At 47.6% G+C, this 26,880-nt stretch overlaps 12 protein-coding genes across 12 annotated transcripts; 4 read left to right on the top strand and 8 right to left on the bottom strand.

The window, feature by feature from the left end:
• Positions 1 to 584: 584 nt before the first annotated feature.
• Positions 585 to 1,825, bottom strand: BDV27DRAFT_132496 (60S ribosomal protein eL24). Its single transcript, XM_032067895.1, has 3 exons — positions 1,718 to 1,825; positions 1,401 to 1,544; positions 585 to 1,183 (listed from the first exon to the last, which is right to left on the bottom strand). The coding sequence occupies exons 1-3, from the start codon at positions 1,766 to 1,768 to the stop codon at positions 899 to 901; spliced, it is 480 nt and encodes a 159-aa protein (XP_031924845.1). The 5' UTR covers positions 1,769 to 1,825; the 3' UTR covers positions 585 to 898.
• A 355-nt stretch (positions 1,826 to 2,180) lies between these two features.
• Positions 2,181 to 3,719, bottom strand: BDV27DRAFT_166694 (uncharacterized protein; the record flags this gene model as incomplete). The annotated part of the gene is made up of 6 exons (XM_032074258.1): positions 2,181 to 2,316; positions 2,456 to 2,480; positions 2,521 to 2,779; positions 2,831 to 3,006; positions 3,096 to 3,580; positions 3,634 to 3,719. 6 exons carry the CDS (start codon positions 3,717 to 3,719, stop codon positions 2,181 to 2,183), a joined length of 1,167 nt encoding a protein of 388 aa, XP_031924844.1.
• A 705-nt stretch (positions 3,720 to 4,424) lies between these two features.
• On the bottom strand, positions 4,425 to 5,290 carry BDV27DRAFT_25296 (E2 ubiquitin-conjugating protein UBC13). Its single transcript, XM_032076133.1, has 4 exons — positions 5,176 to 5,290; positions 5,028 to 5,116; positions 4,832 to 4,963; positions 4,425 to 4,775 (listed from the first exon to the last, which is right to left on the bottom strand). The coding sequence occupies exons 1-4, from the start codon at positions 5,226 to 5,228 to the stop codon at positions 4,600 to 4,602; spliced, it is 450 nt and encodes a 149-aa protein (XP_031924843.1). The 5' UTR covers positions 5,229 to 5,290; the 3' UTR covers positions 4,425 to 4,599.
• Positions 5,291 to 5,616: 326 nt separating this feature from the next.
• On the top strand, positions 5,617 to 10,501 carry BDV27DRAFT_25291 (Mtc5p). The gene is made up of 2 exons (XM_032076132.1): positions 5,617 to 5,677; positions 5,759 to 10,501. Exon 2 carries the CDS (start codon positions 6,009 to 6,011, stop codon positions 10,356 to 10,358), a length of 4,350 nt encoding a protein of 1,449 aa, XP_031924842.1. The 5' UTR covers positions 5,617 to 5,677; positions 5,759 to 6,008; the 3' UTR covers positions 10,359 to 10,501.
• Positions 10,502 to 10,644: 143 nt separating this feature from the next.
• BDV27DRAFT_166693 (putative MFS drug efflux pump) lies at positions 10,645 to 12,829 on the bottom strand (the record flags this gene model as incomplete). Its single annotated transcript, XM_032074257.1, has 9 exons — positions 10,645 to 11,055; positions 11,125 to 11,255; positions 11,315 to 11,687; positions 11,745 to 12,001; positions 12,035 to 12,124; positions 12,176 to 12,332; positions 12,398 to 12,456; positions 12,510 to 12,588; positions 12,674 to 12,829. 9 exons carry the CDS (start codon positions 12,827 to 12,829, stop codon positions 10,645 to 10,647), a joined length of 1,713 nt encoding a protein of 570 aa, XP_031924841.1.
• Positions 12,830 to 13,370: 541 nt separating this feature from the next.
• BDV27DRAFT_132491 (PaaI family thioesterase) lies at positions 13,371 to 14,637 on the bottom strand. Its single transcript, XM_032067894.1, has 2 exons — positions 14,204 to 14,637; positions 13,371 to 14,042 (listed from the first exon to the last, which is right to left on the bottom strand). Exons 1-2 carry the CDS (start codon positions 14,627 to 14,629, stop codon positions 13,665 to 13,667), a joined length of 804 nt encoding a protein of 267 aa, XP_031924840.1. The 5' UTR covers positions 14,630 to 14,637; the 3' UTR covers positions 13,371 to 13,664.
• Positions 14,638 to 14,772: 135 nt separating this feature from the next.
• BDV27DRAFT_132489 (ubiquitin-specific protease UBP6) lies at positions 14,773 to 16,921 on the bottom strand. Its single transcript, XM_032067893.1, has 3 exons — positions 16,856 to 16,921; positions 15,145 to 16,785; positions 14,773 to 15,089 (listed from the first exon to the last, which is right to left on the bottom strand). The coding sequence occupies exons 1-3, from the start codon at positions 16,869 to 16,871 to the stop codon at positions 15,028 to 15,030; spliced, it is 1,719 nt and encodes a 572-aa protein (XP_031924839.1). The 5' UTR covers positions 16,872 to 16,921; the 3' UTR covers positions 14,773 to 15,027.
• A 146-nt stretch (positions 16,922 to 17,067) lies between these two features.
• On the top strand, positions 17,068 to 18,156 carry BDV27DRAFT_25264 (actin-related protein 2/3 complex subunit 4 family protein). The gene is made up of 7 exons (XM_032076131.1): positions 17,068 to 17,142; positions 17,199 to 17,243; positions 17,292 to 17,541; positions 17,634 to 17,710; positions 17,768 to 17,893; positions 17,953 to 17,997; positions 18,063 to 18,156. The coding sequence occupies exons 2-7, from the start codon at positions 17,241 to 17,243 to the stop codon at positions 18,069 to 18,071; spliced, it is 510 nt and encodes a 169-aa protein (XP_031924838.1). The 5' UTR covers positions 17,068 to 17,142; positions 17,199 to 17,240; the 3' UTR covers positions 18,072 to 18,156.
• Positions 18,157 to 19,203: 1,047 nt separating this feature from the next.
• BDV27DRAFT_147550 (uncharacterized protein) lies at positions 19,204 to 21,284 on the top strand (the record flags this gene model as incomplete). The annotated part of the gene is made up of 4 exons (XM_032070762.1): positions 19,204 to 19,665; positions 19,714 to 20,121; positions 20,305 to 20,613; positions 20,709 to 21,284. 4 exons carry the CDS (start codon positions 19,204 to 19,206, stop codon positions 21,282 to 21,284), a joined length of 1,755 nt encoding a protein of 584 aa, XP_031924837.1.
• A 628-nt stretch (positions 21,285 to 21,912) lies between these two features.
• On the bottom strand, positions 21,913 to 23,482 carry BDV27DRAFT_25220 (tRNA wybutosine-synthesizing 3 family protein). Its single transcript, XM_032076130.1, has 2 exons — positions 22,692 to 23,482; positions 21,913 to 22,436 (listed from the first exon to the last, which is right to left on the bottom strand). Exons 1-2 carry the CDS (start codon positions 23,175 to 23,177, stop codon positions 21,918 to 21,920), a joined length of 1,005 nt encoding a protein of 334 aa, XP_031924836.1. The 5' UTR covers positions 23,178 to 23,482; the 3' UTR covers positions 21,913 to 21,917.
• A 305-nt stretch (positions 23,483 to 23,787) lies between these two features.
• On the top strand, positions 23,788 to 26,033 carry BDV27DRAFT_166691 (DUF2461 domain-containing protein; the record flags this gene model as incomplete). Its single annotated transcript, XM_032074256.1, has 6 exons — positions 23,788 to 24,412; positions 24,480 to 24,595; positions 24,669 to 24,722; positions 24,814 to 24,833; positions 24,887 to 24,957; positions 25,241 to 26,033. 6 exons carry the CDS (start codon positions 23,788 to 23,790, stop codon positions 25,492 to 25,494), a joined length of 1,140 nt encoding a protein of 379 aa, XP_031924835.1. The 3' UTR covers positions 25,495 to 26,033.
• A 25-nt stretch (positions 26,034 to 26,058) lies between these two features.
• Positions 26,059 to 26,861, bottom strand: BDV27DRAFT_132476 (uncharacterized protein). The gene is made up of 2 exons (XM_032067892.1): positions 26,661 to 26,861; positions 26,059 to 26,385 (listed from the first exon to the last, which is right to left on the bottom strand). Exons 1-2 carry the CDS (start codon positions 26,684 to 26,686, stop codon positions 26,247 to 26,249), a joined length of 165 nt encoding a protein of 54 aa, XP_031924834.1. The 5' UTR covers positions 26,687 to 26,861; the 3' UTR covers positions 26,059 to 26,246.
• Between the last annotated feature and the right edge of the window lie 19 nt (positions 26,862 to 26,880).

The following is a 26,880-nucleotide window of genomic DNA, read 5'->3' as shown; positions in this document are numbered from 1 at the left end:
TGCGGCTAAGGGACTTATACTGGCGTTTAGATAAATGGTTTGGGGTTTGTCTGTGAGAATCCTTCATAATGCCTGAGGGGCCTTCTCTAGAATTCTTGTTCGGGTTTACAAGGCCTGGTGTTCGGGACACGGTTGCTTGGCGAATTGGCTCGCCTATTCTTGGGCTTCGCTCCTGTGGGACTCGGTCGAGGACGCTCAAGAAAGATCAGAGCGGGCACTCTTGACGGTGCATGGCATGAGTGGTATTCGACCTGTCGATCGACTTCTGATGAGCCAATCTCGAGAGATGGGCATGTTCAGATGGAGATTTTCATACCTCTGTCGAATTGATTGCCCAGGGGTAGTCGCCAGCATGTTCACTTGGATAGAGCTAGGATGCCTTGTTATGCCATCCATTCTATAGACAACATATTAGAGTATCGAAGTAATGTTATAATGCCAATATTCCAAAAAATACTTATAGCCACTTTAGAGGTGGAGATAGTCTATGATATCCATAACTTTGTCACAGAGGGACAGTGGCGCAAAGCCAGGGGAAGACTTATACTAGATAAGATAAAGAGTTCTTTACGTATGGGAACGTCTTGAGAACAATCTAAATCCAATTATGACATTATGTCACATCGTAAACTAAAAAAACCCGTACAGGAATCTACAGGCCCAGAGCGACAAAAACGGCTATCATGTCACATCCATTTTTTCCATTTCCTTGTAAGTACCATGGCGCACAATGACAGAGCCTATCTGAGAGCCGTGCGGGAATCTCGTCCGCAAGAAACCATCGCACATACGCCGATTTATTGCATAAAATTTTGTGAAGGAAACACAAATTCCAGCTCCGGAAACCTCCCGAATTCCTTCATACTCCCCAGCCCAAGCCAAACCGCTTCTATTCCGTTTAACGAGACTTGGCGGCAACCTTGGGGGCAGAGCCCTTAGCACCCTGCTTGCTCTGGATGCGCTGGGCGGTACCCTTGCCGGCGGCAGTGTTCTTGGCCTTCTCGGCCTTCTTAGCCTTCTCGGAAGCGGCCTTCTTCTCCTTGGCGTCCTTGATGGCCTGCTGACGAGCAGCAGCACGGGCCTCGGGGCGCTGGTTGCGGCGCTCCTTGATCACGTCGAGGGAAGCACCAACGATAGCACGCTGGGACTTGACGGCACGACGGGTACGCTTCTTAGCGACTTCCTGTATGCATTGAAAAATATCCCGTCAGCATTTCTGGTCCTGTCCCAACGCTTCGTCACTTGCAAATATATCCCAGCTCCTTTCCGATGTTTCCGCATCGTGCTAGTCGACATGTCCATGTCCATCACCGGACCCAACCTCACGTCCCGACATGTCGGACCTTTCCGGAAAGCCAAAGAAACAACTGCAACCATGGGGAAGATTTGGCGGTACTGACTTCAGAGATACCCTTCTTGTGCTGGCGACGGTAGAGGACAGTCCAGGAGATGCGGCGGGGGTTCTTGCGCTGGAGGAAGAGGGACTCGGACTTTCCATTCTGGAAGCGGAAGATCTTGCTGTCGCCACGGACGTACAGCTTACCCTATAATTGTCTAAATGTCAACGAATATATCCTGATAAAATTTCGTATATTTTTTGTGCATGATTTCTTTTTGTATTGGGGGTGGATTGGCTGGCTCGGGGTAGCCTGGGCGAGGGATTCGTATATTCGGTATGGAAGAGAGCGTCTCTCTTGCGGAAGGGGACAAAACGCACCTTTCCAGGGTAGATCTTCTGACCGCTGAAAGAATCGTCGTAGGTACGCATCTTGAACGTCGGAGATGCGCAACGAGATGTTGTCGGTTGGCGTTGGGTGGTTGTATCGTATCGGTCGCTGCGGCGAGCTGTTCGCGAGACGCTGACACAATTGTGGTGCGGTGCGGAGCCTCGCTAAAGTGTGACACGTGACCTCGTCTGCCCTTCCCCGTTTGCAACTTCAACTTCTATGAGACATCTGGGGTGGCTATAGTTATTGGGGGATAATTATTATTCACAATATATCAATTAAGGTCTTGATGCTACTGGGACTAATGGCCATACTTTTATGAATGGTTTTCATGTTGGTATCATCAAATGTTCGATTAAAAGTCCCCTTGTCCATAGAGATTCGGCTTCAATACTACATGTTGAAAATGATCAGATATCTCAGCATAAATCTAATTTCGCTCGCTCTTAAAACTCATCTAAGTTCTTTGCGATACTCATCCAGACAAGAGGCTTTTCCAGTGTGCCATACGTAGCCAAACCGGTTCACTCCCCATCCCATATCTTCAATCGTGCCAATCGCAGAGTTCCCAAGGATTTGGTTTGCATTCCTATAGCAAGTATAACGTTAACCACCATACAAGTACCCATAAGTGTCTTAAAACGCGGACAAAACAGAGGGAATATTACCATGCATTGAATATTACCACATATCTCACTTGGGCATCTACCACAACAGTTCGGACATACACGTCTGCCGCAGCCTCCGGGTTCGCTACATAGGGAAAAGGTACTCATGTCTTTGACATGCGAACCCAGCCCCTCAATTATCTGCAATATTTGTGTTGCATTGTCGGATTTCCCGGGCTTAGATTCGGTATCAGCAATTATCTGCTTAGCTTCTGCATATCTGCAGCATGCTACGCTACAGATTGGGCAGTTCCCACGACAAGCAGTGCACCTCAGGTTCACGGTATTCCATTGTCGGCTGTCATCCACTCTATGTGGTGACTTGGAATCATTGGGGGGAATGGTTTTCACCTCCGTTCCAGTGAGGCTACGAACTTGTTCGATCTGATAATGTTAATAAATTTATCAGCTTCGTTTTCAATGAGATCTACCTACCTGTTTTTGGAGACCCTTCTTGATATCTTGGTACCCTGTCTCCGGAGACTTCTTTCCTGAAGGGTTCACTCCTGATGCTTGCTGCTTCGTACCCTCCATCGCTGATAGAGGGCCGCCTTGAACGAGCTTGTTCGACGTATCTGTCTCCAGGAAATCCAGATCCAGAAAGATATAATCTGTTCAAATACCAGAGTCAGAAACCAATTAATCACCAACAACAAGCCACAATCAAGATGCCTAAAGAAAATGGCTGAACAGGACGTACCGTTAGTCGCTCTGATGTACTTCAGATACTTGGGGGTAGGAGGAGTAGTCGGGGATTTCTTTGTCTCGGTGTGAATACTCCCATGCGTCCCTGTTACGTTGTTATCTGTCAAACTAGCAGCAACGGAGCCAGAACGTTCCGAGCGAGTCGCTTTATCCTGGAAGTTAATCTGGCAGCTGTGCCTATCGGAGTCGCCGGGCAGTTTCAAGGGGTTGCCAGTGAAGGTCATCTTCAACCGTCTCTTGAGCGAGCCTACTCTAGGTGGCCCCTCATTGTCGTCGGTATTGACTTCACCCTGCCTCACTGTCGATTCTGCCTTAGTATCCTTAGATTTGGAAAGCAGTGGCCGGTTAAGAGTATCGTGTTCGATTCGAAGGGCTGTTTTGAGTTGGGCTGTGATCTCTTCTGAAAACCTTCCTGGGTTCATCTCAGTGATTGTTTTGTTCGAAGCTGTGATACAGATACTGAGATGTTTCAGCCACGTACTGGAAGGAGAGGGGACTAAGGAAGGATAATTGAATGGGCTCATGATGCTTACTTGTCTTTGTTGTTGTTGTTGGTATGTTCTCTTTTGAGGTTTTCCTTTCTTTTACCCTTCGATTTGCCTTTAGCCTTGCTTTTCATGATGACGGTTTATCTCGGCTGCTGCTTGGAAGCTCGCGTACTTGGCTACTGTTTGTTGCTAGGGGATGGGAGGGGGTGGGCTAGTCGATGGAGTAAAACCACAGGTGGTATGATGATCTGAAAACATGGTACTGTTTGCATTTGTGAGTCGTGTTCGCTTTTACGTAGATGGAGGGTAGCAGTGAATGATGTGAGAGCGGGCCATATGCTGTGGCTGTTTGAAAACCCCTCGCTCGGAGGTTACCTGTATATCTTACACTTATACTAATGTTGTAGAGGGTATTCCAGTTGGTCATTGCCAGCCTTTACCTTTTCTTGTTGGGGTATACGTACATCAGGTGAATAAAATGCATAAGCGTCTTTGGCCAATAAATCCTATACTGCAATCTCTACTAAGTTTGAACCATTTAGCATCGTATTTACTGGTGATGGGGAACCTGCTGAACCTAGTACCAACTGTCTACCCTTAAGCACAAGATAAAATAATTCCATGATGCAAGTGTATAAGATGGTAGTTTGTAATATAAACTTCTAGAGAAATGAAATCGTTCTATCAAAGTGCAGCTCTGATCTGATGGCAAAATAAATGTGAAAACCATATACCCCGTTTTTGCAGCCTCGACTGCTTCGTAGTATAGGAGCACAAAAGGGCCGTGAGCCAGAGCTGAGATCTATCATCGATGTGTTGAGCAGATGCATGATAACAGGGTCTCTCTTTCAAGGAAATGATATAAGATCTCTCAGGGGCATGAGACTGATCCAAAAGATAGTTGCCGGGAGGGCCTAGGCTCGCAGTATAACTTTTGTTTTCATGGTCACATCACAACGTATTGGTTCATATTCCGTCATAGTGGATTTTGTTGAGTCACTCCTCAATAATCTAAGTCATGGCATGTGTTCTGGTCCATTCCCTAGCGGTCTGTATCGCAGCGGGCTCATCCTCCTTCCAGCGCTGAGCGACATCATTTGCAAGCGGGTCATCTGGGTTCGGAGCTCCAAGCAAGGCTTGGATAGAGAGCAGAATCGTACGGATTTGGAGCGCAGGGGACCAGTTGTCTAACACGCATTAGACTGTTGATATCTTTTAGGGGAGATCCCTAGAAAAGGCTTACTCTTCAGGACATCCAAGCAGATACGTCCGAGACGGTCGATGTTGGGGTGGTAGATCTTGGTCAAGAATCGAATCTTGGGAGGAGTCATAGGATAATCTTCGGGCAAGAACAGTTCAAGACGGAAGATACCACCTTTGTCGGCAATTAGCAATCACCTTGTCCCTTCCCCCTAGATATAAGGGCATGTGCACTATACCTTCATATGGAGATTGGGCCGGCCCATGGATCGAAACATCGAAATAACGCAGGTTGTCTTCATGAGGCACAGCATTGATACCGGGGACCCTAAGATAGCCAACGGATCAATGATAGTTCTTTATTTCCACTATGAGTAAGTTACTTACGGCTCCGCCATAAGGCGCTCAGTCTCCTTCACTATTCTTTTCGGCAACGCCATTTTGAACGACCAGAACTAAACGATAAATGTCCCCGCGTGTAGTCCAAGGTGGGGCTTAGAGTTCTGTTTTCAGATCTTCTTTTTATTCCTGAACACCAGTTATAACTAGTGAGTTCAAGTGCTTCCCAAGATAGATGTAGATTCCAACACGGAGAAAATGATGCAAGGTTGGGGCCAGGATCCGCGCAAGGAACCGTTTAGTCACAGCCGGAAGATCCTATGCTATGAAGGTTCCCAAACCATCAGCAGATGCATCTGTCAGAGGGGTACTTAATCTCACCGCCTTCTGTATACAGCTAGACACGGGAGCACATATGTGCCATAAGCGCAACTTGCTATCCTAAGCCCGATAGGGATGCCTTGGAGGGTCTCCACACCACCTCGAAGTTGCGGAGATGTTATAGCTACCAGAATCAAGTCATTAAGGTAGCTTATGCTTTGTTATATGTGTGAGTGTACACATGTACTAAACCTTGACGCTGGAATTCTCACTCTACCTTACCAACTTAACTTACAATGGATCCTTAAAGACAACTACTAGTGCTGTATCATTGCGCAATGTGTGACAATTCCTTCGTTACCTTCACTTCGTACAATTGACGAGACTATTCCGAATCCATCGAAATGAAAGCACTTTCTAGTGCCGTACAATCCTTTCTATCGATGATTTGTAGGAAGACTTGAAACCCGACACATCCCCCAAGGTACTCCTCGGAAGGAGTCGGTAAATACCCTCAAAGGGAGCAGCAAATTGAGCACCGGGCGCTCCTCAACTACATAATGGTCGATCCTAATGAGCCTAGGCCGCTCACCTCGGCATTCGAAAGTCCAACTTTTGGAGAGGATAGTTCCTTCCATGTCGAGCAGCCCGTGGGGTCCATGTCAATATCGCCATGTGGACGAGACGTAGTTCTGGCTTCAAAGGAGGGTCTCCATATCATCGATTTGGATTCACCATATTCACCACCTCGATACCTCCCTCATCATACACCATGGGAGGTCGCGGATGTTCAGTGGTCACCGTTCGCTGCTCGAGATTATTGGGTCGTCAGCACATCGAACCAGAAGGCTTTGGTGTGGAACTTGGCAACGAAGTCCTGCCAGAACTCAATTGAGCATGTACTGCATGCTCACACTCGCGCAATAACCGATATAAACTTCTCCGCTCATCATCCCGACGCCTTAGCGACCTGTGCCGTGGACAGTTTTGTCCATTGCTGGGATTTGCGATCCCCTTCTCGACCTGCCATCTCGTTCTCAGATTGGTTTGCCGGTGCAACTCAAGTTAAATGGAATAGACAGGATCCAAATGTCATCGCCAGCTCCCATGATAAATTTCTAAGGATATGGGACAAGAGAAAAGGTGCTTATCCAATTCGGTCCATTGAGGCTCACGATACCAAGATCTATGGTGTTGATTGGAACAGAGTTCGCCCAGGAGCAATAACAACGTGCGCTTTAGATAAGACGATTAAGTTTTGGGATTATACTGTCGAAGGTGAAGAGCCGGAGAAGGTAATTAGAACGCCTTTCCCGGTATGGCGCGCCAGGAATACCCCATTTGGATGGGGTGTTTTAGCAATGCCACAGAGAGGCAATAGCGATCTTCATTTATATAGTCGCCGGGCTGGGGAAGGTGAAGATCCCGGCAAAGACCTTCCTCTTGTGCACAGCTTCCCAGGGCATAAGGGCCAGGTTAAGGAATTCCTGTGGAGAGCGCGTGGAGGCGTGGTCGATGGAGCTGATTACAGGGATTTCCAGTTAGTGTCGTGGGGAACTGACAGGGAACTTCGTCTGCATAGGGCTGATCCGGATGTCATGCGTGGCGTCGGCTACGAAAAGGGAAAGTCATTTATCTCCAACATAAACCTCACCCGCAATGGCGCCGTCTACAAGAGCTTCCGTGATGAAAATGGCAGTCGAGGATATGATGATACAGATTCTCTATCCGCATTTCAGGAGTCTGTCTCCGGCTCATCCCGTGCCTTAGGTTTGAACACCATATCAGTGCCGTACACTCGGCCGTGGACCCAGGGCGGTAACACGGATTCCAGAATCGGTATGCAAGGCAGAAGTAACCTCCGAACTGATACGAACCCCATATCCTGGATGCGAGGCGTGAAAATATCGGGTTGGGATGTCGAAACTCTAGGTGATGAGATCACGCATGTGGGCGAGAAGTTCACTAAGGTCGATTTTGACTCCGTGGATGTTAGGCAACGGAAGGCAACTATATCTTTGCATGGACCTTGGGGGCCGGAAGGTGATTCGCTCTTCTTGAAAGTGGACATAAAATTCCCTGCCGACTACCCAAGGACTGCAATGCCAACGTTCAGTGTGCAGAGGACATCGGCTGTCACAGACGAACTTGCCGACAAGCTTGTTGCAGAATTACGTACCATTGCAGAAACTTTCCTCTCTCATAAAAGAGGCTGCCTTGAAGGGGTTGTTCGCTACTTGTTAGGTGAAACCAGTTTGGAAGAAAGCATAGCCTGGATATTGGGTGAAACAACTGAGACCGTCAAATCACCCATCAGCGGTCAGTTAGAGACGGGAGAGTCAAGCGACGAAGATGAAGTAGGATTGTCTCAGAGTCAAGAACTGGGGATGAGTTCTGAACTGCTACGGCCAGTCAATGCAAATGTAATGGTACCTGTGGCTAAGGCATGTGGTGCTCTTTGGGCCAATGATGGTCGCTTAGTCTGTTTTTTTCCTACTAAAAAGGACAAGTCGGCGTCTCTGCTGGAGAACTTAGGTTTCAAGGAAATGACGAGGCTGTCGAGGGCAGACAAAGTTTTTGAGGGGTTCGGCCGTCTGCAAACGAGTTCGCCCGGGCCAAGGGCTTCGGGTACAATGACTAGTACCGACGATGGCACCTCCGATTACTCGGATGACTCGGATGCGGAGACCTCCAGCTCTTCTGGTTCTTCTGGTATCCTATCGACCTTGCAACACCGATTTCCAACGCCGCAAACATGGCGCAGTGCTGGCAGTCTTGGGCTATATAAGCCGCGGTCCACAGACAATTCTCAGAGGTCAACTGTTGGTATGATGACTTCGAAAGTGACTGAAAATCCGCAAAACATTGTATCTATCCATGACCTCAGTGAGTTGTTGCCAGCAAAACGCGAACTGGCAAACAAATACCGTATCTGCGGTAAAGGTACCGATGTATGTGCCCACAATGCTGCGGTTGCTCTCGATCATGGCTTCTACGAGCTAGCTAGAATATGGGGCCTCGTCAAGTTGGTCTTGAACAGTAATAAAAAGCCTGTCCCGACATCTGGCCTGGACACCGGGGAAAGACCGCAGCAGATGCAGAGGAAAGATAGTGCCGTGGATCTGAGTTATGATCTCGGAAATCAAGACCAGCATCCAAAAGATAATGCCAATGGTGTGATTCAATGGGGAGACCACCCTTTCGGTGGACAGTGGCTTGTTCCTGCTCTCTTCGAACATTTTGAACGGGTCGGTGACGTACAGATGGTAGCGATGCTAAGTTGTGTTCTGCATGAATCAGATCATGAGAAGTACTCGCCGAACGGGGAACACCACCCCAGCAAAACAGTATCAAAGAGGGTAGACGATCAGTCCTTATCGTTAAATAATTACTCTACCCAGGCAGCCTCGCACAGTAAATTTCACACGACAACACCCCTAGGATCTACACCGAAGGACAGCCATACTACACCCATCACGCAGAGTTCTGGACGATCGTCTTCTGAAATTTGGCGTCTTGACTCAACTCCTCCCTATTCTACAGGCACAACTCCTCCTTTAGCATCGCGTGCTGCAGGTTTCGCAGCAGAGAGGAAGGCTATGAGCCATACTGCCTCCATAGCTGCCTCACCTGACCAACAATCTCAGCCGCGTAGCGCATCGGGCCTTGGTTCTGTTCTTGCTTCTTCCCTTTCCCGATCTTTCACTTTTGGCCCCTCATCAGCCTCACCACCGGCCAGTGCGTTGTCCCGAAAAAGGCAAAGCCCTGGCGGCAGCCCTAACACGACCGGGGGTATATGGCCTGCAAGTACTTTCATATCCAAACCTGTGTCAGCAGTTCCTGACTACCTTACCACATCCACTGCTCCTACCTCTCAGACACATTCTGATACTGAGAGTGAAAGACCGGAAAAGAACCAAACCTCGAAGCCACGAGCGAAGCTAAGGGTAGTGTTGAAAAACCGTGACGCTTTTGAGGGTAACGGGGACACACAAAATACATTCATCGAAAGCAAGAAGGATGGTCTGTATCGATCGTACCGGCAGGCATACGCCCATTTGCTATCAATCTGGGGCTTGCCTATACAGCGCAGTGAAGTCCTAAAAATTGGGGGAGTTAACAACCACTCTAGCGACACGGACTTCCGTCAATGGGGTTACAACAGTCCGAGGTCATCGCTTTCATTGCCGACCATCAGGCATAGAGATTCGGTGAACTCGACTCTGGAAGCAGGTATCCGGGGACTGGAAATCCAACGACACTGCATCCGGTGTGGCCGCCCCCTGCAAATGTCGATATTCACCAGTGAACCCGCGACGGAGATGGCAGCCAAAAACCAAATGAAGGGAGATCCTACACCCACGATCTGCGCAGGTTGCAACCCGAAACAACCTATTCCCCTCAAACTCCCTTGCGTTATATGCGGGGAGGTGGTTGACGGAATGCTCACGCCTTGTCTCAATTGCGGCCACGTCAGTTGCTTTGACTGCCATCAGGGCTGGTTCTCGGGGCTGTCACCTGAACTACAAGATGACAAGGCGAATGGCATTATAGACATGCACGACAGTGATCAGGAATACCAATACTGTCCCACCGGATGTGGCTGCAAATGCTCGGAGCACATCGTCACAAATATTCCGAGGCCTTGGAGCCCATCCTCGCCAACACCGGAGGGTGAGACTAGTCCTTTGACCAAACCTCGGAAACAACCTGATATTTTATCCAACGTTGGCCAGCACGAAGATGATCTCGATCAATGGCATACGTCACCATTTGCTTCCCTTGCTCGGGGCCTGGGAGGTGGTTTGAGTAGGGGGTTACGACCCAAAGAGGATAGGCGAAAATCTAAGTCTTCCATTTCTGGGTTTGTACCAAAACGAACTGCCATGAATCAAGTGGAAAGTACATGACAGTGATTTATATGGATTGAGCGTCTTGTGTTTCATTTTGGGAGCGAATCACGTATACCCCTATGTTGTGTTCATTCGCATTTATATATTTGTTCATTAGCTCGACTGATATCTTGATACCTCTTGTCCCATAGTATCACTATCCTTATCTAAACCTGATTAAATTACCACTCATATCCATTGTCAAATGACCCTACCTATTTCTGTGTAATCCTAAACATGGCCATCCAATCCTTCCAATAAGCAAGTTCCTAGGGAAAAAGTCAAACCATCCATCCCTATCCCACTAAATAACAACAGCCACATGATCATCCATATAATCCCCAATATTTCCCAAGAAACACGCCGCCAGAATCGAAACACCACCAAACGCAATGCTAGCATAATATACCCACTTATAGCTCTCCGAATAGGCCATCTGGCCTGCCACAACAACAGCCTGATACGCAGTGTCATTCCCTGCGATTCCAGGAATCTCGCGCAGACCGTCTAATAGCGAGGCACCGGTGAGTTCGATTGCTTCGGCAATGTAGGTAGTATTCGTGATATTGAGCTTTGTGAGCATGACGCCGCCGATGTAGTGTTTGGCATTTGGAACGAATTTAGATATGAAGACGTTGTAGTAGATCGTGTAGCCGATGCTACCGCCCACTACGCGGATGGAGAGGGTAAGGGCGGAGATGGTTGCGATTAGGTCCTATTGGGGGTGTTAGGCTTTCCCCTTCAGATTTATTCTTCAAGTATTGTAAGTTGACAAAATACTTACATCTGGACAGATGATGGTTGTCATGATGGAGGCTGGAACTACGATTCCGCCGATACCTAGACCGGCGAGAGTGAGTAGACCCCATAGTTGGTACAAGTTGTCGGGACGGGCAATTGAGATTGCGCCGCAGCCTGAAAACTGTTAGTTAGGTGTTATGTGATAAGATGGTAGGTGTTGGGGGTATACGAACCAGCGGTCATGAGGATACTGCTGATGATTAATAGTTCTTTATTGTGGCCTCGTAGCAGACTCAATAGCCACAGTGTGATGCAGGCACCACCCATGATGCCAAATCCGATGGGTAAGCTTCTGACGCCAACGTCGACTGGATCATGTCCGTATACATTGAACGACTGGGTGGGCCAGAACATGATCACGGAGAAAAAGTTTGCACCAGAGATGAAGGTGATAACTAGGGTTAGACCCAGGGTACGAGGTTCTTGCTTCAGGCGACTGGGGAAGATAGGGTACTTTGCGCCGTAGACTTCCCAAACACCAAAAATGACTAGGAGAGCGAATCCGAGGATGAGTGGCACGAGGACATGCGCTGATGACCAAGCGTACTGTAGCATAGGTAAGCTCTGAGATCAAGCAACATTGGAGTGATAAGATTGTGATACCTGATAACCGCCCCATTGCATTCCGGCCATGAACAATATAAGTCCCACAATGCTGAGGAAGCCACCGACATAGTCAACCCGACTCATGACCTCTCTGGGGGATAATCCCTCTGAATTAATCCTTGGTGGCGGATAGTAAAATAGCGCCGTGATCAACAAACCGAAACCATTCCAGGCACCGCAGAATGCCCCGACATATCGCCAACCGCTATGGGCTGCTATAAGCTGAGCCCATAATACAGATGGGCAGAACGGCACTATAGTGAAGATTAAGACGGCGACATATTTGCCTCGCTGTCTGGTAGGCGCCATCTCAGATGTTGCAGCTAATGCGGTCAACTCGTTGACACCCGCACCTGCACCTGCGATGGCCATTCCACCTAGTAGTGGTTAGCCAGAAAGGAGGCCATCCTGGTAAGCCGGGGTCTTACTGATGAATGTATTCATCGTGTGTGCGGTACTGCTCACAATCATCCCAATACAAATGAGCGAAACTCCAATTAGGGCAACAGAGCGACGACCTATCAGATCGGAAAGGGATCCAACAAATGGACAGACACCAGCAAGAGCGAGGAGGTTTGCTAAAACCTGCACAATATCAAAGGATTGTAAGCTCAACTGTTTTGTTGAATATGGGAAGGCACAGGACGCACAAACCAAACCCATCGATCTGATCCGCCTATATCTCTATAGATGTAGGGTGGAATTCCTCCTGTACATCAATTAGTGTAAAAGAAGTGAGACGTAGTTTTGATTAGAACTCACCAAACAGATAGACAGGAATCTGACTGCCGGTCCATAAGAAGGCCATAGCTGTAAAGCCCATAAACCGACGGAAAGTCATCTGGCATTGAAAGTAAAATAGTCATTTCTCGACATTCTTGATGAAAGGTTGGAAAACGCTATAGAGACGTTATAATAGAGCTTACAGGAGGCTCAGACACTTGCTCCCCCGATTCGTCCGCATAGTCACCCGATCCAACATCTTCTTGGTGACTATAGCCCTGTTTGTCATGGCTATTGTCCATATGTCCGACGGTCTTTTCATCCGCTTGCGATTGAGTGGAGTTATCGGTGAGCTCCATGACTGCCGCTGTTCTCCTATTCCAAGAGGGGGAAAGAGGGAAAGATTCGAGTTAGAAATTCAATCCGCGCAACTTTGCAGTAGTAGACACATAAGGTCATTAATTGTATGCTTCACGTTTGGGGTCAAGGCAATCGTAAGTCAAGCAAATGTAGAGTAGGTTAAGTATAACAAGCTTTCCCCAAGCTCATGCCTGCATCTTATATTCTCCAGATTATGGGTACACAATGAATTCCACAATAAGCATGGATCGGCGATGCTTAAGTATTGCTGCCTCGTACGAATAGTAATAATCGAAAGTGGTGGCGAATGAAGGCCGGCACCAATCGGAGACGTAGACAAAAAGAGCCTAGAAACCGGTGATATTTCCAAACCGAGACGCAGCCGAGGCGTTTTGCAGGTTTCTGAAGTTGTCAATGCGCTATTACCGAACCATATCTAAGGTGGATTCCGGGGAAAATGCGGGGGAAGCGTGGAGAAGGTTTCCATGATCGATGGTCTAGACAAGAAATGGTTTGGGTCAAGAGACAGCACAATTTGAATTTTTCACGTAAGAATAGATTCACTCTATTGGAGGGGTCTTTATGATCTTGTGGACCTCTCTCTCTACAAAATTACCGTATATACACAAGCATACAAGGAATACCGCAAATTGGGAGAATCGCTCAAAAAGGGCTCCTCTGGGCAAAGCCCTACCAAATTGTCTAATCCCTCGGTAATTGACTCCAGCATCCAGATATTGCCCCCCAGAGTAAGGCATTAGTAAGGCATCAGTATCTAAGGCGTCGAGTCAAATAAAGGTCCGTTGACAGATAGGAATATCGGGCTCTTGCATCTCAGTAGCGCTCCCCAATCTTCTCAAGTTTATACTTCTTAGGAACAACGAAAAGGGCAGATGCTTGAACACAAATTCTTCCAACCGGGTCGCGTACTTCTCCCGTCACGTAAGCCTTGCTATCCGTGGTACGTTCTCGTTCGATGGTAGAATGGAAGGTATAGAAATTGCCCGAATAGACCGGAGCGCGGTATTTAATCTCAAGGTTTGCCGTAACTCCTGTACGCTCTGGAAAATGGCGAATTGCGACACGGCCTAGATTCTCATCAATTACAGTGGCAAGCGCTCCGCCGTGGACAACAGTCGGCCATCCTTCGAGGCCATTCCCGAGATAGACAACGCTAACGGCCTTCCGCTCCTTGTCGTTCCAAAAGACTTTCTGTATGATGAATCAGCTAAATGTTATCACTAAGATTCAATTGCTCCAATGCAAGTTGAATAGTTGAGAAGCTCTGTATGACAGTTACACTGCCCTAAGCTCTCTTTACGGCGGCAGGTTCGCAGCATGTCGCACAGTAAGAGCCTAGAGAAGAGACGAACCTGTAGCGCTAATCCCCGGCTCCCTTTCAATGGACCAGATGTAAACCTCTGCTTCTTGTCCTCCTCAGAATAGTTCCCATACACGTCCGCTTCCACATAGTCCGGATTGTTTCGGAGCTCCTGCACGATAGGCAGCCCAGTCTCGTATACTCGACGAATCTCCTCCAGTTTTAGGACATCTTCTGTCGTTTCGGGTGCTGCCGGTGCAGAAACCTTATTATCCATCCATTTCCCTGCCGCGACCCCGAGGCCACCAAAGATTCCGGCATAGATCAGTCGTCGCGGCCACTTCGATCTTTCAGGTGTAGATTGATGGGTTATAGTGCTGGTGCTTCTTGAGATCTGAGGATTGAGTCGCAATATCAGCTGAGACTGAGATCCTAGGCTGCGTAACCGGGACTGTAGGGCTCTGCGAGTGCCAATCATGGTGTTCACATCGCAATCTTGCGGGTGGTCACGAAACTTGAATTAGCTAGTACGAGCTAATGGTTCATATGCCGAGGCATCTAGTTTGGGGTCACGTGATACTAAGGGGAGTACGATATCTTTATGGATCTTGAGCAGCTGGCTCTAGATGTTTTCTTTATTCTAACCATTTGAGTCTATCCAACCTAGCTCGCTTGGAGGTCCCTGACTCAGAGAATCTTCCTTTGGTAAAATCCGACGAACAGAATCAAGCTGGGTGCCACAACAAAGATACAACACGAATAAAAAGTCAAACTGTTTCCCCCACTGATACAGACATCACTCGTGTTCCACATATGCACGTAATGTTATTATCATTATTCAGCCTGTTATTTCATGAAACCAAAGCCTTTGCTGCCTTAGTCCGCAGTGGGCAGGTCAATCGCGCGGTAGAGGAGAATCAACGCAGAATGGGACTCGCCTATATAATTGTCAGTAGGAGATCTATATTATTTTCAATCATTGAATGAACATACCACCGCCAGAAAGAGTCTCAATCTTCTCCGCCTCCACTTCGGTCACTTTCTCATCGTTGAACCACCACCACTTTCCATCCTCTTCCTTGTTACCACGGGCTTGTTTCTTGACATATGCAGTGTAGTGGCCACTGTCAGCGCTAGCACCTTGATGTGTGATTACTCCCCGTAGCTCATAAAGGCCTGACTTGTTGGTACCCTCGTCAGAGCGAAGCTTCGGGTCGATAAGTTCGGAAAGCTCCTTCTTTGCTGCAAGGATAGAAGCTGCCTTCTCAGCCTCATATTCTGCATCGGACTTGAAGACGTCAGTCATTGCGGAATCACCATCCTTCTCGGTAGCCTTTGATGCATCTTTGCGTTCTTCGGCAGCTTTCTTCTTCTGCATTGGCTCCAAAGACTCAGATTCCGCTTCAGTTTTCTTCCCTTCATCCCGCTGATGGGCAAGCTTCTGGCGCTTGCGAGCACGCTCAACATCGAGTTCTTCCTTTCGGATCTCCCGTACTTTGTCTCGAATAGGGATAAGCTCCTTTTTGAGCTCATCTGTACAGAAGTCTACCGCATCAAGCTCGGCAGGGAATGTAACCTTACGCATGATCTTGGCCTTCTTCTGGGTTTCGCGCTTCCAAAAGAAACGGACGAAGTGCACAGTCAAGTATTTGGGCAATCGAGCGATGTGTGAACGCTTTGTGTAAATGGCATCACGGTCTAGAGTAGGGGAACGCTTTTCAATCTTCTCTTCAAGACCGGCTTTTATGCCATCATGCAAGTGGTTTGTTTCTTTACCGATGTGACAATCAAGCTTGTAGAAGACGTCCGAGCTTGGGGTGGGTTGCTCGCCAGCCTCTTTCGCTCCTGGCTCATCACATTCCGTAACAGACTCAAACCTTCCAGCAAGGTATTTATCCACAAAAGATACTTCATTACTAGATTCACCTTCACCCTCCTTGATCATCAGCTTGTTCCGCAGTTGGGTAACGATTTGAGACCATGCCTCTTCAGCATCTTGCTGGGCATAACCATGGCCATTTCGATCCCTCTGAGCGAACTGAGGGAACACATTCCTCAAAGCATTAAGGAACATAAGAGGCGGAAATCCCTCCTGCGTTTCGGACATTTGCTTGAATAGGTCCCGCAAAGAAGCCGTAAGGTCCATTGAGGCGCCGAGGCCACCAAGACCAAAACTGCTGAGATCCGAGAGGTTCGATGCTCCACCGGCACCTGCCGAAGGACGATATCTCAGAAGCTCCTGCTGGAGCTCGGGAACACTCCTCAATGTCTGCAGCGTAGAGTTGAGGTAGCAAGTATTGCCAAGGTTCTGAAGGCCAGCAGGGGTAGCTCCCTCTGCTCTTGCAGCTTCAGCCTCCGTCATGTCCTCCAGGAACTTCACTGCTTCTTTCGGACGACCCAAATCCCCAAATCCTTGGCCTCCAGATGGTGTGCCCATCATCATGAATGTCTGACCCGGTTTGGCGTTGAGCGAGGACAATGGAGTCTCATCCTTAAGTTGTCCTCCTTTGACCAGAATTTTCTGTCGTTCGGGTTCCACGCCGGTGAGGGAATATAATTGGTACTTAAGTGTTTCACCGTTCGAGGATAGATCAAGCTCGACCTCATGACGTTTGCCCTGGTGCTTCACGATAACTGGGGTCTATGAGTTAGAAGATTTCAAAAATATGAGGAGATTCATATAGAAGGGTAGTAGGGTTATTACCTGGTATAGACGCCATTTTGTCTTTATTTTTGAGATTAATCTCAGAAAGCCTCTCCTTGACTTCGCTTGATGAAAGTGACGCATAAACAAGAGCATCATCATCCGTTAATGCTTCGGGGAGGCGTGGGGCAGAGAATGCAAACAAAGCAAACAGGCAACATCGCGGCCTTAGCGGGACCGCCGTCTGTGGCTCCTGAAGCTGGCACTTGACACCTACATCTATTCCTAGGCTTGCTTCCTGGGCCTGAATATAAACATAAATCAGAAAGCCTTAGAATCCTTGACCTGTGGGTTTTGGCCTGATTTACACTCACGCAAAATAAGTTGTTGATGGACTTACCAGCGGAGTAACAACGGAGACCCCAGTATACGTCACACTTCCAATATGGTGAGCTAGGTCAATGCGAAGCTAACAATTGATCGCTAACAATTGAAGTCTCAATCATTGCGTCCATATCTCCAATGCGTCCGAGCCTCTCTCACCTCCGCGCTTGCAGTTTCGAACTTCGCTTCCCAGACGTCCGAGAGACATAATGTACCTGAAATTGAGGCCCAAAGCTCCCCTGAACTCCTTCTCAACCCACTTACCGTCTCTCGCAACGAAAATGAGAAAGTCCTCATCGAACCTAGTGTGAACAGTGTCCGTGTCAGCATTAGGATTAAACAAGCGGACGAGATTGAACATAGTATTACTCTCCATCCGGAAACTTGCTTCTACTCGATATTGTCATAACGATCAGGTTATGCATAGGTGCTAGATACTAACAATTATATACAGTTTTGGTCCACAAGTTCACCCGGTTTTTGACGCAGCGGGCCGAATCTTTCTTCATCTTGCGACGGAAGCCAGTAAAGGTCAGGCATCTTAGCGTACCTACCGCATCTGGATACAGTATGCTAATAAGTCAATAGGGTTATGATATCTCGTTTCTAATAACGAACCGAAACGTAGAAGAGATGCTCAAGCACAAGCTAGTTGATTTCATTATCCAATTTATGGAGGAAGTCGATAAAGAGATTTCCGAGATGAAGCTCTTCGTATGTACCCTCTTCTCCACGGTATACCCGCGTATAATAGTAGTATTGACAATACACAGTTGAATGCCCGTGCGCGATTCGTCGCTGAGTCTTTCTTGACACCTGTAAGAACCCACCTAATGAAGCTCCCTGTATTCTGAACACTATCAAATTAACCAACAACCCATAGTTTGACTAAATTCTTGCTCATAATGTTCATTTTATGGTTCGTGATATATCCATGACCTCCAATTTTATCCAATAGCGAGTATTGTACAGGCGATCTAGGCTGGTGATGGGGTCTAACTCTGCTTCGCTCAATGATTTGTTCCCTTCCCTAGATCTTGAAGTCATTTGGAGTTTCAATGTATGGTGGGCTTCTCGCAACTTACACTTGCCAGTAGATCTTGGTATAAGCGAAGTACAACCATACTAGTAACAAGCATTCGAGACCACTATGTTTTTTTAGCAAGTCATTTACGCTATGTAAGTAATTACAATATTGTTCCACCATTATGGATCTTATATCTATAGTGCAGATATGCTCCGTTATTCACGAACTTAAACTTAGCAAGCAACCACCTTCCTACTATAATCACAATAGGTAGGTACTTACACAACTCTCTTATATCCTAAGCCCACATTTTTGAAGGCATGCTGAGGTTATTTATCTATCTTGCTACATGTCTTCTTCTATGGTCAGGAAGTATTATTTTCAAGCGGCACTCTGGTAAAGCAGTAACAGTCTCTATTCGCCCTAACTAGACTTGTATGGCTTCATTGTTTGATTGTTTGGAAAAGCAAACATTTACCATTGTATATAGCCTGTTATCTTTTTTATTTACTAGTTCATGACTGTTTCTATAGTCTATAGTTTTAGAGAATAGACACATAATGTTCACATATCTTACCTCTTTTTCTATTGTCTTAAGTGATTTTCTACTTCTCCTTTCCTGCCTCCCTTGGTTAGGGCATACTAACAGTTTATACAGAACCAATGCAGGCCCCATCTCATTTTCCATACCCCTCATCACGACTAATCGAATATTCGATTAGTCGGCAATAACTGAGATAAACATACAGATGAAACACAAGTGAATTCTACGTGTTGCCGTGCACTCCCAACCAAGGCTCTCGGCGCTGTCATAGTTGAGATCCTCACGCTTTTCACTCCTAACACGGATCATAATCATCTTTCTCACCACTCCTTACTATCATACTGTTCTTCCAACTCCTTTCTGATGGCTACCAGGCGCCCAGTTGACCCCTTCACGGGACACGACTCTCCTGGCCCATATCATGGTCCGTATCGAGCTCGTGAAGACACCATAATGCAACCTCCCCAGACACCCCAGCCGGGTCCTTCTGGGGCGCCTCATCAACAGGGGCAGTTTCCGAGTCTAGGAGGTTTATACGCCCATCTTCCTCCTATGGGAGAAGTCCCAGGCGGATATTATCCCTATGACACTGCACAAACCCCAACTCCAACCCCTCGGAATCCTCATCCTTTTAGCCAGCTACGAGCTGTACATAGTCCACTCCCCGCCCCAGTGCCCCAGCATCCGTTCCATTATGGGCCTCCAGGGCTTCTTTCTCCTACATTCTACCCCACTGAAGGCACTGTGGCTCCTCAACCTATGAGAGCCGAAGTTCAGGAGCAACCGGGAAACTTTGAGCAGGTCCCAGACCTGAACAAACCGTTTAGCACAGTTGCTATGAGGGAAGAGATGCCTATTGGCAGTTCTGTGCATACTCGTCAGCCACCACACTGGGGCGTTGTCAAGATATCAAACGTAAGTGAGCTTAGCTTCCTATAAAGGATGCTACTAATAAGTGTGAAGATTCCTTATTCGGTTACCAGAAATGAGATCGCGCAATTTGTAGGACGCCCAGCGCGCCTTATCAAAGGATGCCCAATCCATATTATCATGGAGCGCTCGACCGCGAAAACTATGGACTGTTTCGTTGAAACTGAAACTCCGGAAGCAGCCCAGAGAACAGTTGACCGAATTAACAGCATCTATGAGACTGGCCGAGCACCCCGTCTTGGTCTTCGCCGTGTAGACGTGGAGTCCAGTAACCAAGATGCGCTCATGAAAGATCTCTTTCCGAGGGCCAAGTGCATCTCCTGGGAAGATGGTATGCCTCGAGAACTTCCAAACACTGATCCATACTCCACAGGCTTTTCTGGCTTCATTACTAGTGAAGAGATCGTTGGGGCTATTCGCCATGCTGAAATTCCTCACCGTGTAAGTGAACAGCTCGCGCACATCGTCTGAAAGGGACTAACATGTTGAGCGCCCACTAGTCACCTTTCAGCGTCAAATGCCCTCAACGCACCTATGAGTCGACGATCAGTACGCTTTACAAGGTATTATGTCACGACCCATTGACTAAACAAATGGAGAATGTGTTTCTCACCTAGTATATAGTATCCATGGTACGCCACAAGGTTGTACACGGTCGATGATCGCAATCAACTATTTGAGCTGACGAATCGGCACTTGATATCTCTTGCATCCCGTATTGACAGAACTCAAACCATGGGCCTGGACCAAAATCTGTTGAGAGATCTTCTTTATGCTGGATTTAATTGTCCAGCCTTCAATGAACGTCAGAAATATACTCTGTGTGTAAATTCTAACCTTGCACCAGAGATCGCTAGGTTTCCAGATATCAGCAAATGGTTTCCGTTTGACACTCTAGTGCAGCTGCCCGACTTTAACAAGAATACACTCATGGTAAGCATCTTGACCATTTTTATTGGAGCCCACACCAGACTATTCAACTTTCTTCCTTTTTCATGACAATTGACACTTATCTGTCATTCTTCCAGTATTATGCGAACTTGATATCTAGGGGAACGATCCCCGATCATGGGATCCCCCACCTGACGAACACTTTCCCGCAGGATAGGGATGATCTTCACTCTCCCTACGGTCGTGTGTGGTTTGAATGGCCCGCAAATATCAGTAGAACGGTCCTCTGGGAAACAGCTGTTAGAATTGAGATGCAAATACTAGGCAATCTTGTCCTCACTGGATGGGTCACCAAGGATAATGAAGTCAAGGCTAGACTGGCAGCTGCGGAACCCTCGTCTTCAACCAGACATGACACTCGACGCACCCTCAATGGCTCAGTTGCTAGCTCTGAAGAAGGTCTAGGTGTCCAAACATCCTCCAGGCTTGATATATTCGCCACCCCATCGCGCCGTGTGACCGAAACTGGCCCATCTTATCGTCCGGAGCGGGAAGCGGGGGATGAAACTCCACGTCCATTCAATGACAGCGATCAAAGCCCTTGGACCCGTAGGCTTCTCATATTCCCTCCAGGCACAGCAAGGGAAGGTTTCCATTTTGGCCATCGAAACACAAAGTCCTCTCCAGGTAATCTCACACCTTCGGGTGTTTAATCTTCGGCTGCACGTTGAACTTCGGGGTTCAAATGTCGCTATCTGGTCTATCTGTCATTCTATGGCAATATATCATCTAATTCCCCCGGTTTTGTTTACGAATCTCATGGTTTTTCTAAAATTCAACAATCCACTCATTTTTGCGTTCAGCTCCTACTCACTCTGTCTGTCTGGCGTTGCATTATCCTTGTCTTCAGAGATACCGCACTCGATATCGTGCCATCGATCATCTGAAGAGACAGCAACATTCGCATTGCTCAGGTCTGGCTTGAATATGATAGATGGGCAGCCTTGGGCCGGCACAGAAAGCACGTTTTTGTTATGCTTTGTCTCTCCATTTCTTGGTTTTGGTTGTACTTTCATTCTCCTTTCCATTGTTCCTCTAGGTTTTAATCGGTTCTTTTCATATTCATGACACGAGACCTAAACGTACACCATGAGGTTCGATGCTGATGGCTTTTCAGTCTGTTTTTCTTTTTTTTCTTATTCTGTCGCATTGTCATTTCTCCAGCGTTCGTCTAAGGTTTTATCGATTCATAATGTCCTTCGGTGACGGGGAAACCATGCCAAGTCCGATGCGAATAACGCTATTAGTCGAATTCAATGGTATTCTGTTTCTATGATTCCGTTTAGTCACGGTTCCTTAGTAGCTTGCAGCGTATCTCGAACTTCATTGTCTTTCGCCTGGTCTTGGAGAAGTTTCTGTCTCATCAGCCCCTCAGCTCTCATCCTCTCTCGTCGTGTCTGGGCATCCTCCCATCCGGGAGATTTGGTTTTCTTGTTCGTCTTTGGTCCTCGGCTTGCAGAGTATAAAACTAGCAAATTCTCTCGGAATCTTTCTTTTCGTTCTGTGTTGATTGAGAACCTTTCATTTGCGATTGCAACCAACATCTGCAGATACTCCTCTGTTACGAGGCTGCGAAGGACTGGTTCGTCGGTTGCTGTCACGTCGTCGGCGTCGCTATCTTCACAGTACCCAATCACTGACTCCAGGGATAAACCCGCAGAGCGCACGGCGACGATCGGACTAGGACCTTCATCACCCTCCAAACAGCGCAAACTCTGTAGCCCACTTTCGCGGAAGCCAGAGCTTGAGGCGGCAGATAATACGGGGTGAGCATGTTGTAGCGTTGCTGTCATTATATGAAGAATCTGTGGAAAGCGTTCTCAGTACTCGAGTACAGCAAACTAGTGCTTGAGCCAGTCCATTTTCAAATCCCAGTACCAAACGGGTTAGTAGTATAGGGCCAGTAACAATAGAGGCTAAGCTTTGACCTTAAGGGAACAAAAGAACGAGACTCATGTTCAAGCAAACAAAGAAACGCAAGCTTTGCTGTAAAGTGAATATGACTAGGGACAAACGCACTTCTTCGAAGAGACAAAGAACACAGGATTGGACTAACGTACCAGAGGCTCGAAATGGAAGCGCACGAGACGCGGGGCTTTTCCTTGTTTGTTCAGCCCGGGGGGTTTACCATCTCCAGGGACCATTCCAAACAACTCATGCAACGACTTCCCTTGATGGCTGTCTCTTTCAGAGCTATTGCTGCCACATGGTGCGCCATAGCCTTGCAAAGGATCGTGAGAAACATACAGCCATTTCCCAGCACCTTTACCTCCCGAGGCTACAAACTGTCTTTCTTGCTCCTCGTGCGGCTTCGGCTGCTTCTTTCGCCCCTCTAGGAACACGCTGATACGCCCCGCGCAGCTACTGGTGGTAACTAAGCCTGGGTGAGTATTAATTTCATGGATTAGGTCCCGAATACCCTCATCGACAGACCCCTTGGGCGAGAGGTCTGTGTACTCTGCGTCGGGAACAGAGAGTTCTGCAAGAATTTTACGCTTGCGAGATTCGAACACCTCGGGTATCGCGCTTGCTTTGACTTCACTCATGGGTAACTTGTTTTTCTTTTTTCCCTATGTGGAGTTGTTGTTGAGCAAGGGATAGAAACAGGTTCGTTAAGGTAAAGATACGGAAACCTGCACTGCTGTTTGGAAAACGAATGAGGCTAATCGGCTAATATCTTTGGGTGAAAGGTGGGTCAAATAAAGATTGGACAAAAACCAAGCTTGATAGAACCAGAAGAGCACCAGAAGATATACAATACAACAAGTGAATGTTTTGTTCTTAACCCGACAAATCCTGAGATGGTTTCATTCCGAGAGTGACGACGTTTTAACGACCGCACTAACTTTAGTGGTTGCGGGAGGCAAAGAATTGCCCGCTTTTCCACGCGAAAACCGCCCCAGAAGTTACCAACCTCCTGGTCGCATTCCCGGTCCCTTCTGAACCGTCTGAAAGTCTATCAGTCACTAACGACCCCATAGTTTGGTCAAGAAGCTTACAAGCTGCCGCGGGAGCTTATTAAATACTATACCTCCCAGATCTCTCCTACAAGTTTGTCCGCTCAAATCTTGCGTAACTAATTGTGTCTACAAGTAACAGCTTCAATTTACGTTTTCCCTCACAAACGGAGGAAAAACTGGAAACCTTTCTCTTGCTATGCCTCGTCGATCGTCTCGGGCCGTTCCCGCGTCGGCGGCAGCACCAGCGCCAGTACCAAAAAGGCGCGCGTCTGACAGACTCCCCACTGCCTCCAAGACAGGACCTAAAAGACAAAAGTCCGACATCACCACTACCACCACTGGAAGGCCCATCAGATCCACCTCGAAGAAAAGCAGATACTTCCAAGAAGAGCGTTCAGATGATTCAGAAACTGACTCCGACAATGGCTCCTCGCCAGAGGATTCCCCCTCCAACTACGACGACTCCGCATCCTCCGATGCGGAGTCAGTCGCATTTCCCACAGCTAGTGAGGCAACAAAAAATCCAAGAAGAAAGCCCGAGAGACCACGAAAGAGCCTAGAAAGCAACAAGGGAGATACAGAAGGCACCAGAAAGAAATCGGGCAGTATTCCAGAAGATGATATGAACGAAGCATTGAAAGATAAGCAGTTGTGGAAGGAAGGTGTCAGAACCGGCCTGGGACCTGGAAAAGAGGTCTTCATCAAGAAACCCAAAGCAAGGGATGCAGGTACTGTGCCCTACCAAGAGCATACCTTGCATCCCAACACCTTCCTTTTTCTTGTGGACTTGGCGGAGAACAATGAAAGAGCTTGGCTCAAAGGTAACACGATATCATGCAAAGGAAATCAGGATTTTTAATCACAGCTAACTATGACCACCTTTGACAGCGCACGATGCGGACTACCGTGCCTCTAAAAAAGATTGGGAGAGCTTTGTTGAAAGCCTCACCGATAAGATTTCAGAGATGGATAGCACAATTCCCGAGTTGCCTGTTAAGGACCTGGTGAGTACTAGTAGTTAAATTGGCATGAAGAGTTCCAAATGAGATGGCTGCATTAACATGTGCGTTGATCCAGGTGTTCCGTATACATAGGGACATTCGGTTCAGCAAAAATCCTACTCCTTATAAAGTACGTTTAAACTTCGAGCATCTTCACATCTAGTGACCATCCCTTACGGGTACTGGATTGTATCGCCAGGCTAACAGTCGGGTTTGAGCAGACACACTTCTCAGCTGCCTGGTAGGTGAAAAACAAATACTAAAAGAAAAGCAGTCAATTAAATGACTCCATAGGTCCCGTACAGGCAAAAAGGGCCCTTACGCTGCTTATTATGTCCACTGTCAACCTAAGTCCTGTTTTGTCGGTGAGTAACACCAAGAGAGCATTTCAAAATATTTTCATGTATTCAAAAAGCCATGGGCCAATTACCTCCAGATATGATGTTGCATGCTTTAGAGGGCATGTACCTCAACATATTCTGGAGCCGCATATGTCACGATTAAGGCCTCCCTCTATGTTGGGCACATCTCGTTGTGGGCGGAACGCTCTAAGCCTAGAACAATGGGACATTGCACGACATCTTATATCCAACTGAATCATCGGCGGGGAAAGTATGTGTGCTAATGACATGTCTCGGGTGGGCTTAGGTTCAGGTCTCTGGCATCCAGAGGCGGACAAACTTGCGCTTATGCGAGAGGATATTGACAGGAATTCGCATCGCCTGAAGGCGGTCTTAGGAGAGGAAGGAATGCGCCGCGAACTTTTCAACGGGGTACCTGATGAAGAGAAGGCTGTCGAGGCTTTTGTCAACCAAAATCAAGAAAGCGCGCTCAAGACCAAACCCAAGGTAGGCAGCTCTTTGTTTCTCAGTCATTACTCCACAGCTCAAAAGGACTTGTGACCTTCCTGTTTTTATCCTATCGCCTATGCCGGTCTGATTGCATCAAATCGTTTGTTTACGAGACACGTGCGCACATTCTCGAGTTTTGAAGGCGACTCGGTCGCGGGTCGTCACTAAAATTGGCGCCTGCTGCTCGTTGGTTTTCATCACAAAGGACGCAGGTCTCCAGCAGAAGTCCTATTTCTGAACCTAAATGGAGCTAAACAAGTCAACTTGGTACTTAGGTTGATGATTGAGGTGCCCAGATGCAGCTTTTGCGAAGCGCTAGCGGTCGCCAGGGCCGTGGGATCGCGATTAGGACTGCTCATCGCCAAACTATCAGTGTCTTCAAACATCATAAATTGAATGAGAAAATCATCTCAGCAGGATGATCTGGTTCAGTGACTATTCTCTAAAGGACTCGTTGCCCTGTGGGCGTCAACAGCCTTTCGTGATAGCAAGTCTAAGAGACCAGTGTTGATGGGTGCAAGCGCTGCAAGCGCGAACGGATGATCCCGACTGGTCTACCCGTCTGGGTCGCGCCCTTTTCCCACACAAGCCCCTGGGGCTTTTCCTGTTTGCTTTTGGGTTCAACGTCATTACTGTTCTTCGGCCTAGCACGGAAATTCGTCTGGTGTCCCACAGCGTGTTTTGGTCTCGAAAACTTTTCTACACCGTCTCATCTGTTTCCATGGTTCACTATCAGCTTTAACCCGGCGGGTCATCGGTGTCGTCCAATTACAATGCTAACAAAATATTTTCCTTACCCAGGGCTACGGCTTGGACAATGAAAATATTCGACTGCTCCGCTTGCGCAGTTTCACCATCGGCAGGCCTCTAGCCGATGAAGAGCTTATGAGTCCCAACGCACAGGACAAAATTGCAGCTCTTATTGGTATCATGGAACCTTTCGTAAGCCAATCCATCCCAACGCCATCGTCGTGTAGCCGTCGTTTGGCTTTCCCTCTTTGCTTGCCCGCATCTGTATCCAATGGATCCTAGCACCTGTATCGAATACGGGCCCTTTCGCCCCGTTCCCCTCTTCTCCTCGCCAGCCACTTCAGCGGTGTAGTCTCGGATACAATGATACCCACCATTTAGCCAGTTGTGCTGGAGATGACAGGGGTCACTTGGAGTGTCTTTTTATGTGATAACTTTTACTGACAGGAGATGTCATCACTTGATAGGTTACGTACCTCAACAGCGTCGTCATGCCTGATCCAGAAGATATGGATGCCAGTTCCGGGTCGGAAAGTACAGACTAAATTGGGTATCTTCTTGGGATGAATGATAGCATGTTGTCTGTCACAATGTAGGTGTATATTTGAAGACTGTGGGGTATTTTTCTTAGTTGTTTCTCTATGCCCCCCGCTTTTTTTTTCCTTTTCTTTGTTTTTTTTTTTTTTT

Source organism: Aspergillus caelatus (genome assembly GCF_009193585.1).
Source record: "Aspergillus caelatus strain CBS 763.97 unplaced genomic scaffold BDV27scaffold_162, whole genome shotgun sequence".
In the NCBI taxonomy this organism is placed as follows: domain Eukaryota; kingdom Fungi; phylum Ascomycota; class Eurotiomycetes; order Eurotiales; family Aspergillaceae; genus Aspergillus; species Aspergillus caelatus.
This window is presented reverse-complemented; position numbering and strand designations above follow the sequence as displayed.